The sequence below is a fragment of the Symphodus melops genome (assembly GCF_947650265.1).
Source record: "Symphodus melops genome assembly, chromosome: 21".
NCBI lineage: Eukaryota > Metazoa > Chordata > Actinopteri > Labriformes > Labridae > Symphodus > Symphodus melops.
The window spans coordinates 4,604,737-4,619,291 of NC_136711.1; the positions used below are offsets into that span (position 1 = coordinate 4,604,737).

The 14,555-nt window shown below is 42.0% G+C and overlaps 1 protein-coding gene across 1 annotated transcript; it reads left to right on the plus strand.

Moving 5' to 3' along the window:
- Nucleotides 1-1,053: 1,053 nt before the first annotated feature.
- lmf1 (lipase maturation factor 1) lies at nt 1,054-13,482 on the plus strand. Its single transcript, XM_079372176.1, is given in 12 exon segments — nt 1,054-1,334; nt 1,873-2,182; nt 2,491-2,501; nt 3,216-3,364; nt 4,693-4,758; nt 5,437-5,604; nt 6,013-6,193; nt 6,816-6,969; nt 8,826-8,907; nt 8,909-9,010; nt 9,411-9,523; nt 11,112-13,482. Coding segments are annotated over 12 exon segments (1,737 nt in total). The 5' UTR covers nt 1,054-1,120; the 3' UTR covers nt 11,299-13,482.
- The last annotated feature ends 1,073 nt before the right edge of the window (nt 13,483-14,555 follow it).

The following is a 14,555-nucleotide window of genomic DNA, read 5'->3' on the forward strand; positions in this document are numbered from 1 at the left end:
AGTCAAACACATCCACACGCCGTCACCCCCACCCCAAGTAGGAGGAGCAATTTGTGGTTAAGTGGCTTGCCTGAGGACACATTGCACATGGCTGCAAGAGCTTGGGGAGTGAACCTCCGACCTTCCAGTTGAGAGACAGCTGATTCTACGAACTGAGTCACAGCCGCCCTCTAAATGATCATTGACATTTAATAAAATGATCATTCTGGTTTACAACAACATATTGGCATATTTTTTTATTCATGTCCTTTTTCTCATCAGTTATAATAAGTAATTTGTTTTTTAAAACCACATTTACTTAAAACAGTCATTTAATTATCCATTCCACAGCATTTTTACTCACAAGAGATGCAGATGTTTTCATGTTTCATGCATTGATTTGTAGTGATGTCATACTTGATCATTCAGTTTGGTAGAAGATAAAACAATTCAGTTGAAATCAAGCAGATCTATTGAATCCCGTTAAAATCTCCATCTATTGTGTAAATGCAGCGCTTCAGGAAAAGTGAGGTAACGTGACTTTATCCACGAGATGGAGGTCCTTTGTTACTAAATTAAATTATCACTAACAGAAAAATGTCCCCCTTGAACTTCAACGAAGAGATTTAAATCACTGTATTAAATTACCGTTATTGTGGTTTAAAAGTTCATGCAAAAATATGAAATCATTTATTAAATAAACAAAACAAAAAATCTGGTGCATTCTTTTTTTTTGTTACAGTTAACATTTCCTTGATAACGAAGCGAATACACATATTTAGCTTTTTATAATAACGTTTCAACAGGATATAATCATGGACTGTAAATATTGTATATCATGGGTAAAGTAGGTGTTAGGGTGGAAGTTAATAGTAAAGGGATTACAGTGGAAGTGGAAGGTAAATGTTTTTGTTATGAAGTGAGTGTGTGTGTGTGTGTGTGTGTGTGTGTGTGTGTGGGGGGGTGCTTTTGTCATATTATTATTACTATTATTTTGGAGTTAGTAAAGAAGTCTAGTATCAGAGACAAAACTCCGCAACAGAAGGGGGCAGTAACGCACCAAAATGATTGACGCGACTTGCCGTAAAACTAGCAGTAGAAGAAGAAGTGTTTAGTCACGTGACCCTGAAGGTCCGTAAGCATGGCGGCTTCTACAAGTGACAGTTCACGCAGCACTGTCAGGAAGAGACATGCTGGCAGCTCTAAGACAGAGACAAAGTCTTCGGACGTCAGTGAAGAAGATGAAAAAGACACCTGCAAGGACGCAGAGAAAGGAAATGTCTCGCAGCCTTTACAGAAAGGGACCTACTGGCTGACTCGTATCGTGTTGCTGCGCTCTGTCGCCTTTATGTACTGTAAGCATGTTGACATTAAACTGTCTTAAACTTGTTATTCTGTTCGAATAAAACAAGGAGCCATTGCTGGGATAAAGTCCAGCTGTGTTTACATCCTGAATAGCAACAATAAATTACTTTTTTAGTTCTTTAGACCTTACTTAATGATGGCTTTATTTACACACATTAGGGATGTAACGATTCATTATTTCCACGATATGGTGCAAGTCAAGATACTGGGTTAACGATATGATCCTCTCACGATTTATTTTACTAAATGAGACGCATGATGACTGAAAAAGATTGTCATTTGAGATTCTTGAAGCAAAAATACCTCCACACCTCTGATTTTAAAGACATCCTCAATTTCTAAATCTCGCTCTACAGCTGCTAAAGTTCATGATATTATTGAGATTTACATTTCATAGTGCCTATGTGTGAATCTTGACACCTTTAATTCGACTTATCATGATTTGTCTTTATGTTTACATCAGCAGAGAATGAGCACTGAAGGATATTTGTGATCATTGATCATGTTTATCTCCTGTCTTCTCTGTAGTTGTGGCATTCAGCGTTGCTTACAACCAGAACAAGCAGCTGATAGGCGAGCGTGGGCTGATGCCCTGCAAGAGCTACCTCAACAGCGTGAAGCGCTACGTAGGGGGAAAGATAGGCTTGGCAGCCTTCACCTACACACCCTCCGTCCTCTGGCTGCTTGACTGGAGCGACATGGATGCTAACCTGGACGGCCTTGCTCTGTTAGGGATGGCCCTGTCAGCGTTTGTCCTGGTGACGGGAATGGCCAACATGGTGATCATGGCTACACTGTGGGTGCTTTACCACTCGCTGGTCAACGTGGGACAGCTGTGGTGAGTCTGGGTAATACATGCACAATCAACCCACCACTTTCATGTAGCAGTCGACACTTAGCTTTAAGACCTGTTTTAATTTGTACATGTGGAAAAGATTTCTTTAAAGCTGCCTGAAAGACAATGTTTTATTAAGCCCAAAAAGACATTCATCACATATCGTAGTGTAGTAAGCGACCTGCTCCAGCTCCTCAACAGCAGCCTTTTCCAAACAATCGGTCAAAAGAAGAAAGACGTTTCATATGTGTCATCATATTTATACATGATTTTGAAGAGTGGTATTGATGATGTCTTTTTCTCTCTCCTAGGTACTCCTTTGGTAAGTGAACACGATGGGTCCACATCAGTCGCCTCCCCCTCACCCAAATGTCCAGGACTGCTGCTGTCTTTTTCCCTTCCCTTCACATAAAGAGGAATTTAAACACAACTCTTTTTTTTTTCCCCAACAATGTTTTTATTTATTTTTACATCTGAACAAAAGTATGAACACTGGAACAATGACAACTTTGAATGAGCACATACACCCTCTCAGATATAAAAAAAGAAAAGACATACATAAATCAAATAACCACTCAGTTAGAGGCTTACATTTGTCAATTTTCTCAAACAGATATTATTGTCCACAATTCTCTTCATCATCATATTGTATATCCCTCCACAAAGTTCACAAATGGAGCCCAGACCTTCTCAAAGACGTCCTCCTTTCCCTTTCAGTATATACATCATTCTTTCCAGTGGTAAAGCCGCCATTGTTTGCCTTATCCAATTTCCAGTAGTTGGTTCACTAAATATAACTTTTTAGAGATTAACACACTCAGGTTTGGATGCCTTATAAATTTATTTTGAAAAATACAACCTAAAAGAGCACAATGCTCAAACAAAGAGCAGAGGATGAATCTCCAATTCGTATTTTATGTTTGGCGTTCCATTTGGTCCAATCAGAAGATCATTTTGGGTCAAGCTTTGGATCCTTACCCAAACAGGATCTGGTCTGTTGATCCTGTGGCTCACCTCTCTCTAATGATCTCTGCAGGTTGGGAGAGTCAGCTGTTGGAGACGGGCTTTCTGGCTATTTTCTTATGTCCAGTGTGGACGCTGTCCCAGGTCCCCCGCCGCTGTCCTCCATCCCTCATCTGCATCTGGACCTTCAGGTGGCTCATCGTTCGCATCATGCTGGGAGCTGTGAGTGAAAACAGATGAAACAAGCGATCCGACAATGATGAGCAATGACAAACTGCAGCGAGCGTTACGCTGCACGTTCCATCTTTGATTTCTTTCATCTGTCAGAAATGATCAAAATGAATTTATTGGCGTTGAAGTGATGACTTGGAGACTTCACGGTGTTTTTTATGACGGGTGACTCAGCTGGTTGACATCATTGTAGTTCTGTAGTCCTTGATCATGTTTGTCTTCACATTGGCTCAACTGCGTCTAAAAGCTCAGACTTTTGACTGCTTTTTTTCCCCCCAACAGTCGATCAAATGTCATTTTAAGACACACAAACTGATGGCCCAGTGTGTGCAGCTCAGGTCAGAGACTGGTGTGATGATTCCAGTGTTCACCAGTGTTTCCATTTACTTCTTTTTTTTGTGTGTGTTTAATTTAAGGAGTTGGAAACAGTGTTCAAAGGCTCCTGTTGAAACTTAGTTTAAAGAATCTCTGTGGTCATGAAGTTTGTTGAACCAAAAAGCCAAACAGCAACCAGCTGAAGCCGACAGCCAAGCTTGTGATTTAAATGAAATTCCCTTCGTTTTCTAAATCTGTTTAGTGACTGACGTGTTCCACAATCTGTTTCAACCGTTTGTTGGTTTAAACTTTAAAGTGTCAATATTGACAGTGGTGTGTCCTGGATAGTTCTCTAAGCTCAGGCACATGTTGGTGTTTGAAGCTGAATGTCTCATTGGAAGTTCTCTCTCAGACACTTCGGAGTCTTTTGGAGTTTGAACCCTTCTGTGAGAAGAACGCTTTAATTCAATGCTATGCAAACAAGCGTTTTATCTGTCCCCACTTAAAGACAGCAGCCTTTGACAGCTGAGTACTTCTTCACTTGTTCAGGTCAAGAACACAACGATTTCTCCACATGTATCGTCAGACTACTTATTTAAGAAAGAGCTTAAGTACCTGCACTCCATGAACTGTATATTAAGACATGTGTACATATGATAGACACTACATGGTGCCATATCAGGCCAGCACCAAACCTTTAACATACAGGAGATAAAAGACCTCATGTGAGACCAGAACCATGGTGGACTGATAAACTTGATTCATCTTCTACTATCGGTTGGAACTATTTGTAAGTCAGGTTTTTATTTGACTGTCTTTTTTTCTTCATTCAGTTTTAATGTGTAAAGGGAGCGTGTACAACATTAAACATGTACGTTTCCATTTGCTGCATGTTAGCAGGGTTAGCTGCAAACATCAAGCATAACATCACACACTCCAAATATGTCACTCAGGTACAAATCTATGTCCTGAAGTATCGTTTGGATGTTTTCTGTCTTTTTCAGGGTCTCATTAAAATCCGAGGCGACAAATGCTGGAGAGACCTGACATGCATGGACTACCACTACGAGGTGTGTGTGTGTGTGTGTGTGTGTGTGTGTGTGTGTGTGTGTGTGTGTGTGTGTGTGTGTGTGTGTGTGTGTGTGTGTGTGTGTGTGTGTGTGTGTGTGTGTGTGTGTGTGTGTGTGTGTGTGTGTGTGTGTGTGTGTGTGTGTGAAAAATCTGATCCCGATATAGCGGCTGATATCGTTCTTCATTCTGTTTTTGATTATATAGATATACATGTGTAGATATGCACTAATGCAGAACTCAAAGAGTCGTGGAAGAGATTCAAAGACGAGATGGTCACATCTGCACATGTACATCACAGATTAACAGACTGATAATAGACTGATTGTTGTTATCTGTATAGCACAATCTGCTGTTGAAAGTCGGAAACAGAAATGTGATGGTGATTTGACCGGTGAATAAATCTGCTAACAGCGGTGCATATGTGTGATACTGATATCAGATGATTTTATGGGCTGGCTGAGTATTTGGTGATGATCACTTTGCTTGATATTGTTTGCATGTTCTGTGTGTGACCAAACACTGGACCTTTCTGTATGATTGTCGTTTTGTGTGTACAGGTGGGGTTGTGTCAGATGAGGAAATGTTTCCGTGAAGCTTTGGCTGCATAAATGACTTTTCCTCCCAGGGAGCAGCGTGAATGTTCACTCTCTGTGTTCTTTGTTCCTCCTCCTTCTCAGACTCAACCAGTTCCTAACCCCATGTCGTACTACATGCATCGCTCCCCTTGGTGGTTCCACCGTTTCGAGACCTTGTCCAATCACCTCATCGAGCTCCTTTTTCCCTTCTTCACCTTTTTGGGAAGGAGAATGTGCATGGTCAACGGTGCGGTCCAGATTCTCTTCCAGGTAAGTCTCACGGTTCACTAACTGCCAGAGCTTGATGATGAGGGAAACGGATGGATCCTGAGAGGAATGATTATATTTCTACAATCCTTCATTCACTCATTCAAAGTAGAGCTAAACAGACAAAGGATTTATACAGACCTTTTGTAAGTGTGTGAGTCGTGCTTGGTGAGCCAATCACTGATATAAAGCTCTTCACATGCTGATGTTACTAACAGCGTATGAATTTGGGCATAATTAGCAGTGAGTGTCAGAGCTCGTGTGTGTCTATTTAAAATAAGGGAGGCCTTACATCCACATGTTAGTTTTAATCCTGTAAGACCTTATTATACTAACATGACTGAAAACAGTCAGCACAGTAAAGAATTCATCATAAAGGAGGTTGTGATACTTGTGTGTCTTTCTTTCGAGGTGGTCCTGATAGTGAGTGGGAACCTCAGTTTCCTGAACTGGCTAACCATTGTCCCAAGTCTGGCCTGTTTTGACGACTCTTCGCTGGGCTTCTTGTTTCACTCTGGAGGTGGAGCGAGAAAGGCAGTGTCCGAGATCCAGAAGGAAAATAAAGCTGGAAGAAACCCAAAACCCACCAAAGGTATTTTTTTCTACATGATTACAAAACACGCCGAGAGCTCAAATATTCTATTTTGAACCACGCTTACATGTGTCGTGAACGTTAATGTTCACGTACTTTTCTTTGAACAAAGTGCGTTACTGGAGGATTCCTCTAGAGGGAGCACCACAGAAGTCCGACGTAAAACACAGGCATAGCGTCAATTTCTGACCATGTGCAGAACCAACGCTCCAAACCACAGCAGGATACATAAAACTGATGCCACACTGATGTTCATTTATACTCAGGGCTCCATGCTCCTAACTGCTAAAGTCAGGCAGAATTAATGTTGCACTCATATCAGTATAATTTGACTCGTAGCAGTTCAAAGTGTTGTGTAGAAGTAGCCTGAGTTTGTTTGTGTTGAATATTACATTTGGTTTGTTGGAACTTGATGTGATATAATTCAGAAAACACACCAGTTTGACCAAGCCATCTGATTGGACGATGAACCATTTCCTGTAGGAAAATAAAAACAATGGCCGACATTGTTCCATTTGAATCTGGAGCTCGTTTGTTGACTTCAACAGGAAAGACTGTGATATTGTGTAGTTGTTGTCTTTTGCAGTCCTTTCACTGTTTGTGGATATTACATGGATTACAGGTATGATGATGCGTCGGGTCGTGAACGTCTCTTTGGGCGTTCTGATTGGACTCCTGAGTATTCCTGTAGTGATGAACTTGTTGAGTTCCAGACAGGTGATGAACACTTCTTTTGACCCACTGCGCATCGTCAACACGTATGGCGCCTTTGGAAGGTAAGGCACGCCGACTGTTGTCTGGATGAGGAGACTATGATGCTTTTCTTTTTCTGTCATGAGGTTTCAGCACAATATGTTCAAGTTCCTGTTAAAGTTGAAGCTCTTCGAGGTAAATATTTGTTTAAAGTCATCCCTGTGAGTCAAACACTCAGGGGCTGAGATATGAACTAATGGGCTGAAGTCGGGAACGGTAAGACATGAAAGGTTTCTGACACTTGAATCGTTCACGCTAAGATGCTAAAGTAGAGCTACAGACATGGAGATAAGCAGAAGGCCCAGTGTCCACCTGGAAGAAAAGCTCAAGAGAGCTGGCAAGAAGTGTTTGTGCTCTGAAAAGAAAAGTGCTGCACATCCATCCCGTCTCTATGACAACGGTCTGCAGACAACAGTCGTTGTTTGAGATAATTGTTACCCCAGCAGACACAGAGCAAAGAGTACGTGGGTACAAGGCAGGATTCGTTTATACAGGGAATAGCATCATTTAGAACGTCACAGCATCTTTCTAAAAAGTTGAACGATTTTTCACTCAAAGCGGCCGCGCAAAACAGGCAAAGTACCGTAAATTCCGGACTATAAGCCGCTACTTTTTTCTCACACTTCGAGCACTGCGGCTTCTACTCCGGTGCGGCTAATGCATGGATTTTTTATGGGGGACAATGAGCTTCTGCCGCAAAAATATTTGACTTCGTCACGTCGGATCTTAATATCAGTCATTTTGCGCTTCATGCACGCACCCTCATCATGGAAAACACACGGAGAAATACATATGATGCAGCTTTCAAGTTAAAGGCGATCGACCTGGCTGTCAAAGAAGCTAACAGAGCTGCTGCACGTTAAGATGACACTGACAGCGACAACAGAGACTGAGGAAGTGAGTAATGAAGTCATTCTGAGGCAGTGAATGGATGGACTTTTTCTTGTGAAATATATTACGGTCATCTTTTTCATCAGCCGTGTTACAGACACCGTCGGCAAGGCTTCGTATTGTAACGGTTCATGTTGTAAAGTCAGTAGTTGATAATGTGTTCATAATTCCGATTATGTGGAGAGTCAGTGAATGCACCAGCGAGAACGTGTTGAGTGGCTGTATGAGAGAACGCTGGGGGAGAGAGTTGGATTGTTACGGCAAGTTATGTGTTGCTCTCTGCTGTAAATGGCGTGGTCACGGCCGACAGTGATCGGGTTATTAAAAGTTATTATTTGAACGCTCTCGTCGTCCTTTAACGTCCGTACGGACGCTACAGTATTTGCGGATGTTACCGGTAGCCTACGTCTGTGTAAATAGCTCTTGTTATAGCGTGGATACCTGCGGCTTATAATCAAGTGCGGCTTATATATGTACAAATACATTTATTTACTTATTTTTAGCCGGTGCGGCTTATATCCAGGTGCGCTCAATAGTACGGAATTTACGGTACTCATAAAATAAAGACGCTGGGCGCCGTGCTTTTTCTCCAGGAGAACATCTGCTGCTGCAAACGCTCTCTGCTAATTTTAAAGAATTTTAAAAAAGCAAGGCGCCGGTGGACACGTGGTCATCTTCAGATCATGATGCCTAAATGTCTTCGTAAAAATGTTTAAGAATGATGTTTGAGACACTGTAGAAATGTTGAATCTACAGATTTAAGACCTAAACTGTGTGGTATTTAAATGTAAGTTGTTACACATGACTTCCTCTGTCACACCTATTAAACAGGAAGTTCTGATTAAAGCCTCAGTAATGTTGTGTACATGTCTGCAGCCTCGATGTCTATGTCCCTTCCAACATCGACTCATCAGCTTTGAGCTGTTTCATCTTGTTTAACAAATCATTAGACCAACTCTACCTTCGAACTCTCCCCCCCTCTGTCCAGCATCACCAAGGAGCGTACTGAGGTGATCTTCCAGGGCACTCAAAGCCTTGATCCCAAGGACCCAGAGGCCGTGTGGGAGGAAGTACCAGTTCCTGTGTAAGCCGGGAGACGTTTACCGGCGACCGTGCCTCATCTCGCCGTACCACTACCGCCTCGACTGGCTCATGTGGTTTGCTGCGTTCCAGGTGATTAGAACGACAGCTCACACAACAGACTGGGGGAACAGTTCCTCAAACACACACAGAGACAGTATTTTAATAAAGACACTTAAAGGAGAACCACATCATGACAAGGAATTTTTTTTATATATTTTTTTTTTTAAATTAAGTAGTTGCCATCTTTTTGCATTACGCTTTTTATTCCCGGCATCGAATGGAACAACATCACACTTCTTGTTTAAAACTCCCAACTGTGCTTCAAAATGATACAGAGTTATAAAGGGCTGAAAGTATTCACTTACTGTGTGTGCCCACTAGGGGGCAGTGCTGCCGTGTACTGAACTCATTTGATTTCCAGCTTTGTATCCTTGATGGTCTCCTACTGCCTCTGAATCCTTCACTTGACTGTCTCTCTGTTCTCACACAGACCTACGAGCAGAGTGAGTGGATCATCCACATAGCAGGACGTCTGCTGTCCAATGACAGCGCGGTCCTCTCTCTGCTTGACCACAATCCCTTCCAAGGCAGAGAAACTCCAAGGTAAAACAGAGCTAACGGTACAAGGACTGTCTTTCTAATTAAGATATTCAGGGCGGCTTTTGTGCCTGTTTTATAGAAGAGGGCAGTGGATAGAAAAAAAAACCCCCAGATGAGCGAGAGAGGAATGAACTACTACCTCTATCAACATTGACCTCATCAAACTCCTCACACTGAAGTTAAAAAAAAAACTTTGTTATTCAGCCTCTGTTTTGTGAAACATGAAGCACTTTTATTCCCAACAATGATTAACCTTTGGAGGAGAACTGCATCTTCTACTTTTCAAGGGAAAAAGGAAACAATCTCAGCTCCTGCAGTCCACATATCTAAATGCTCTTCAGAGAGTCGCTGATGTGTTAAGAGCCTCCACCACTTCCCTGAGCGCTCAGGGTTTCTAGTAGCAGCATGCAATGACTCAGCAGTTTGTCTTCAGTCTGTTACAAGTAATAGAAACACCAACACAAGAGTTTATTTCAACACATTCAGTCCTAGCCAAGTGGGAGATGTTTGTCGCACAGACTTACAAAGCTACAGGAGACACAAGCAGCAGTTACACCATCGTTTTGCACGTCACATGGATGGAGGCGGCGGCCCACACTGAATCCAACCTGTGGCTCCTTTCCTCCATGTCATTTCTCTCTCTCTCTCTCTCTCTCTCTCTCTCTCTCTCTCTCTCTCTCTCTGTCTCTCTCTCTCTCTCTCTCTCTCTCTCTCTCTCTCTCTCTCCTGTCTCCCTCCCCCTCTCTCTCTCTCAGTCTCTCTCTCAGTCTCTCTCTCTGTCTCCCTCTGTCTCTCTCTCTCTCTCTGTCTCCCTCCCTCTCTCTCTCTCTCTGTCTCTGTCTCCCTCTGTCTCTGTCTCTCTCTCTCTCTCTGTCTCCCTCCCTCTCTCTCTCTCTCTCTCTCTGTCTCTCTCTCTCTCTCTCTCTGTCTCTCTCTCTGTCTCTCTCTCTCTCTCTCCCCCTCTGTCTCTCTCTGTCTCCCTCCCCCCCCCCCCCCTCTCTCTCTCTCTCTCTCTCTCACTCACTCATATTTCAGACTCTAACCACTGTCCTTTCAATAAAGGCACCAAAATACATCTTCAAACATTTCATTCCATGTTCACTTCTTTTGGAACCAAAATGTTAGTTTATATTGACGAAATCTTTGAATTTGTATTTGAGTGTAATACCGACACTGAACACTTGGTGGAGTCTTGGTTTATGACCAAGGCTCCAGGTAATTGGACTCAGGTGTGTATCTGGAGGCACGTAGTTCTTTAATTGTGTCGGGGAGGTTTTATTCTGTTTTGGATGTAAGGAGACATGTATGTGCATCACTGAGTCCTGATCAGGAAGTCAAATAAACAGGTTGAAGACTCTGATAGAAAAGAGTATCAGATGTTGTTTGTTGCAATGTCAAGAGCATGCGTCCGGAAATAGTTCCACATCTCAGCCCTCAGTGGTCACTGCTTCTAGTCACTACAGTTACACTGTCCCAAAACTATAACAGAGAGGAGAGCTGTGCATCAAGTCGGCCTGATTTAGACACAACTTGTTTTATAAAGTCTTTTGTTTTTCGTTTTTGACCTCCCTCCTTTTTGTGTCCTCCTCAGGTGGGTTCGAGGGGAACATTTCAGATACAAGTTCAGCCAGCCGGGCAGTCCGAGCGCAGCGCAGGGGAAGTGGTGGTTAAGAAAACGCATCGGGGCTTACTTCCCTCCCGTCGACCTGGAAGGACTCAGAGGATACTTTCAGTCCAGGGACTGGCCCCACCCACACATACCAGCAAACAGGAACTAAAGCCCCAAACTCAGACTATTCTAAAGAAGCAGGAGGAGACCAGTGGACCGCACGGGTTGAGACCGGAAACATTTATTTCAGATTCAGATCAAGTGTCCCATATGAAAAGTGGTAAAAACGACCAAAGTTGGCATCAGGTTTTGCACAGTTTTGTGTAACTGATATCAAATGTCCTGATATTTTCACACAGTGTATTGAATGAGGTGCATGAATGTGCGTACCTTTACATATAAATACAGCAGAAATCAAGTATATCTTCTGTTAATGTCTCTGAGTCATGACTGTCCCCATTGAGTGAGAAGTGTGAGTCCCGCTGGCTGTAGTTGTTGTTAGTGCTGTGTTAACATCAGGTTACATTGAGTGGACGGCTGGCTCCTCCCACGTGTATAAAATCTGTTTTAGTGGAGGCCTAGAGAAAAGAAGAACATACTCACTGTTTATTTCATCCATGCCGAGTCCATTTAAATGCAATGTGAAGCTACAAGCTAGCTAAAGTGTGCTAACACAACCATGTAGGCCACAGGCAACTGGAGCTCGTGCAAAAGACAATCTTGCTCGTTGATTGCACTAAACTTCTTCGTGCGACGGCGACTGGAGGGAGTTGGAGCTGTGTCGCTGGAAGAGATTTGAGTTTTAGTAGCCTATAGCAGAGGTGCCAAAAAGGATTTTGTTCTGGTGTCATGCTGGTGCTCGGAGGTGACATCAAAAGCAACAAAAGCTTTTTGGGGCCTTTAAAGGCAACTAAACTGTCATTTTGTAGGTCTAATATTCTCTTTCTAGTTTATTTAGCTCTGTTTTTGTTGCTACTTTGAAGGTTGTGTGCCGGGCTTTACTTTACGTGTTTTGTTTGCTAAAACTGCTGCATGCTCTTGTTATATTAATAACACAGACTGTTTATATCATTATGTTCCGTGTCGAGGTTTACTGAAACGCTGACGATGCAGGCTGAAGCGTCTTTAAGTGTGGGGCTAGCAGACTGTGGTGATGGAGATAGTTGTCTTATGAAGGCTCCTATAGGTGTCCAGTGGGGATGATGGTGATTTTAAAGATGTGACTCAGGAGTTTGGTAGGTCTTCTTCTTTTCTGCACTCTACATGTTGAAAGCAAAAAAACCATTTTGTCGTGAAAAGCAGCCTGAGCCTCTGCTGTGTGTGATAGGTTTATTACTGCATTGGTGAGAGTGCTTTGAATTGTTGGAAGACAATTTAAGTGCAGTCCATTTATCACTTACTGTACCCATCAAACCGTCTTTGTTGCGTCCTATAGATCAGGTGTATTGTCGTCCTGGAGTGACCTCTGTCGTAAGGATTAATGGGATCAAGATGAGTGAGAGTAAACATGTTTTAACACAGACGTGGACACCTATGACGTATTCTAGTCCAGAGTTTGGAATATATTGTAAATTATTTGAGTATAATTGTATTTCTAGTTTCTCTCAGTGTGCCTCAGTCCATTAGGAGAGTGGGATATCTAACTCTATATTACAACTCTTCACAGAAGGTTCACACTGGGCTCGACCAATATGGCTTATTTGGGGCCAATACTGATATCAGGGAGAAAAAAAAAATCTCTTATCAGCCGATATCTTTCTTAGATTTATTGATTTGTCAAGATAAATAGATATACACATTTACTGCATTGATCCCTCAAATATGCGATAAATGAAACTGTCAGATAATATTATCGGCTGTCTGATCAATCAGATGGGCTCTAGATCACACAGAGAACATGATTTTTTTGCTGGCATACAATCAAGTAATCTGCAGCCACTGAGGTCTAACCGATTTGGATTTTCGTCCTATTTTTGAGCCACATTGAATCCCAAATTCTTCATGTGAATCAAGCACCTGCCAGCCACAAAGCCTTGTGTTTAACAGCTTTACAGTTCTTGTACACAATACCCAGAGGAAGCCTTCTGAATGTTAGAGAGTGATGGGCACTTACTGTATGATGCAGCCTAACATTTGAGGCTGTCAGAAGTCAAGACTCCCATTACAAGCTGTCAAACTGATGCAAAGCAAACAAAGCTGCAAATCTGAAAAAAAAAAAAAACATCATAAAACTGATTTCATAAACTCCTATTTTACATTACACACCTGGACCATTTATCCCAGGGACAATTACAGAAGATATCTTACTAGAAGTGGCTCTAGCACTGAGCGAGTCACTAAATACAAGTATCCTGGTATTTGGCTGGAGAAAAAAATAAACATTTAAATATCATGCAGACAACCTGCTGTCAAGTTGAGACAGAAAATGAACTTCTACAGAAAGAGAACCAACTGTTAGTAGGTTTATCAGTTTTAGACTATGGTGACTCTATCACTATCAGATTTATCACTGCTGATAGATATGATACTCATCATTGTGTCTCTTGCAGAAAGATGCAAAAATCAAAGTGTAATTGTTCCTTTATTCGTTAGATTTGGGAAAGACTGCATTTTCATTTGATGCTCCTGATTCCTGGAATGTCATCCAACAAATTTTAAAAATTAGGAATGTGTCCCTCGCATGCAGCCTTTATAAGGCCATATAGTAACAGACCCTTGTTGTTCATCAATTTGGAACTGTTTTTCACTGTGTTGCTGGCTTTTATTATCTGGATATGTACTGTGTGATATGTTCCTTCTTTTCTTATTATTGCTGGACTCACTTTCAATCCTCTCCTCTTCTATGCTGTGAGCTTGATGTCAATGTAAATGACTGAACCCTCTGTCCAGTTGAAATAACTGTTTTGAATTGAATTTAACAGAATGTGTAATTATGACACGCAGTTATGGGAAGGCTACATTTTAAAATGCAATAGTTCTGTATGTAATACATATAGCCTATTTACACTGAATTCCAAATGTCTTGAATTAAAATGTAACTATTATCAAAAGACACGCTGCTTATCTTTACTGATAAAGTCCAACAAAAATGTACAATTTCTGGGGTGGAATTTGGTATCATCGCAAGACAATAAGCATGCTCCATGCGCTCGACACATCTCAGTAGGGGAGAGGGAGGAGATAGAGAGAGCTGTTTACATCGTGAGCCAGACCTCAGTTAATAGTCGTCAAGCTGCACCACCGAGAACAGCTGTATGAATTTATAGACGAACCAGTTTGCGCTTTACGCACAGATTTAATTTGACGCACAGGTGAACTTCATTTTCATCGAGCACAACAACCCCAAAAGTAACTAAAAGACTCTATTTCGTACCACTCCTCGTTTCTTTCACTTAGAGTCCGAGTTGAACAGGTTACAGGAACCAT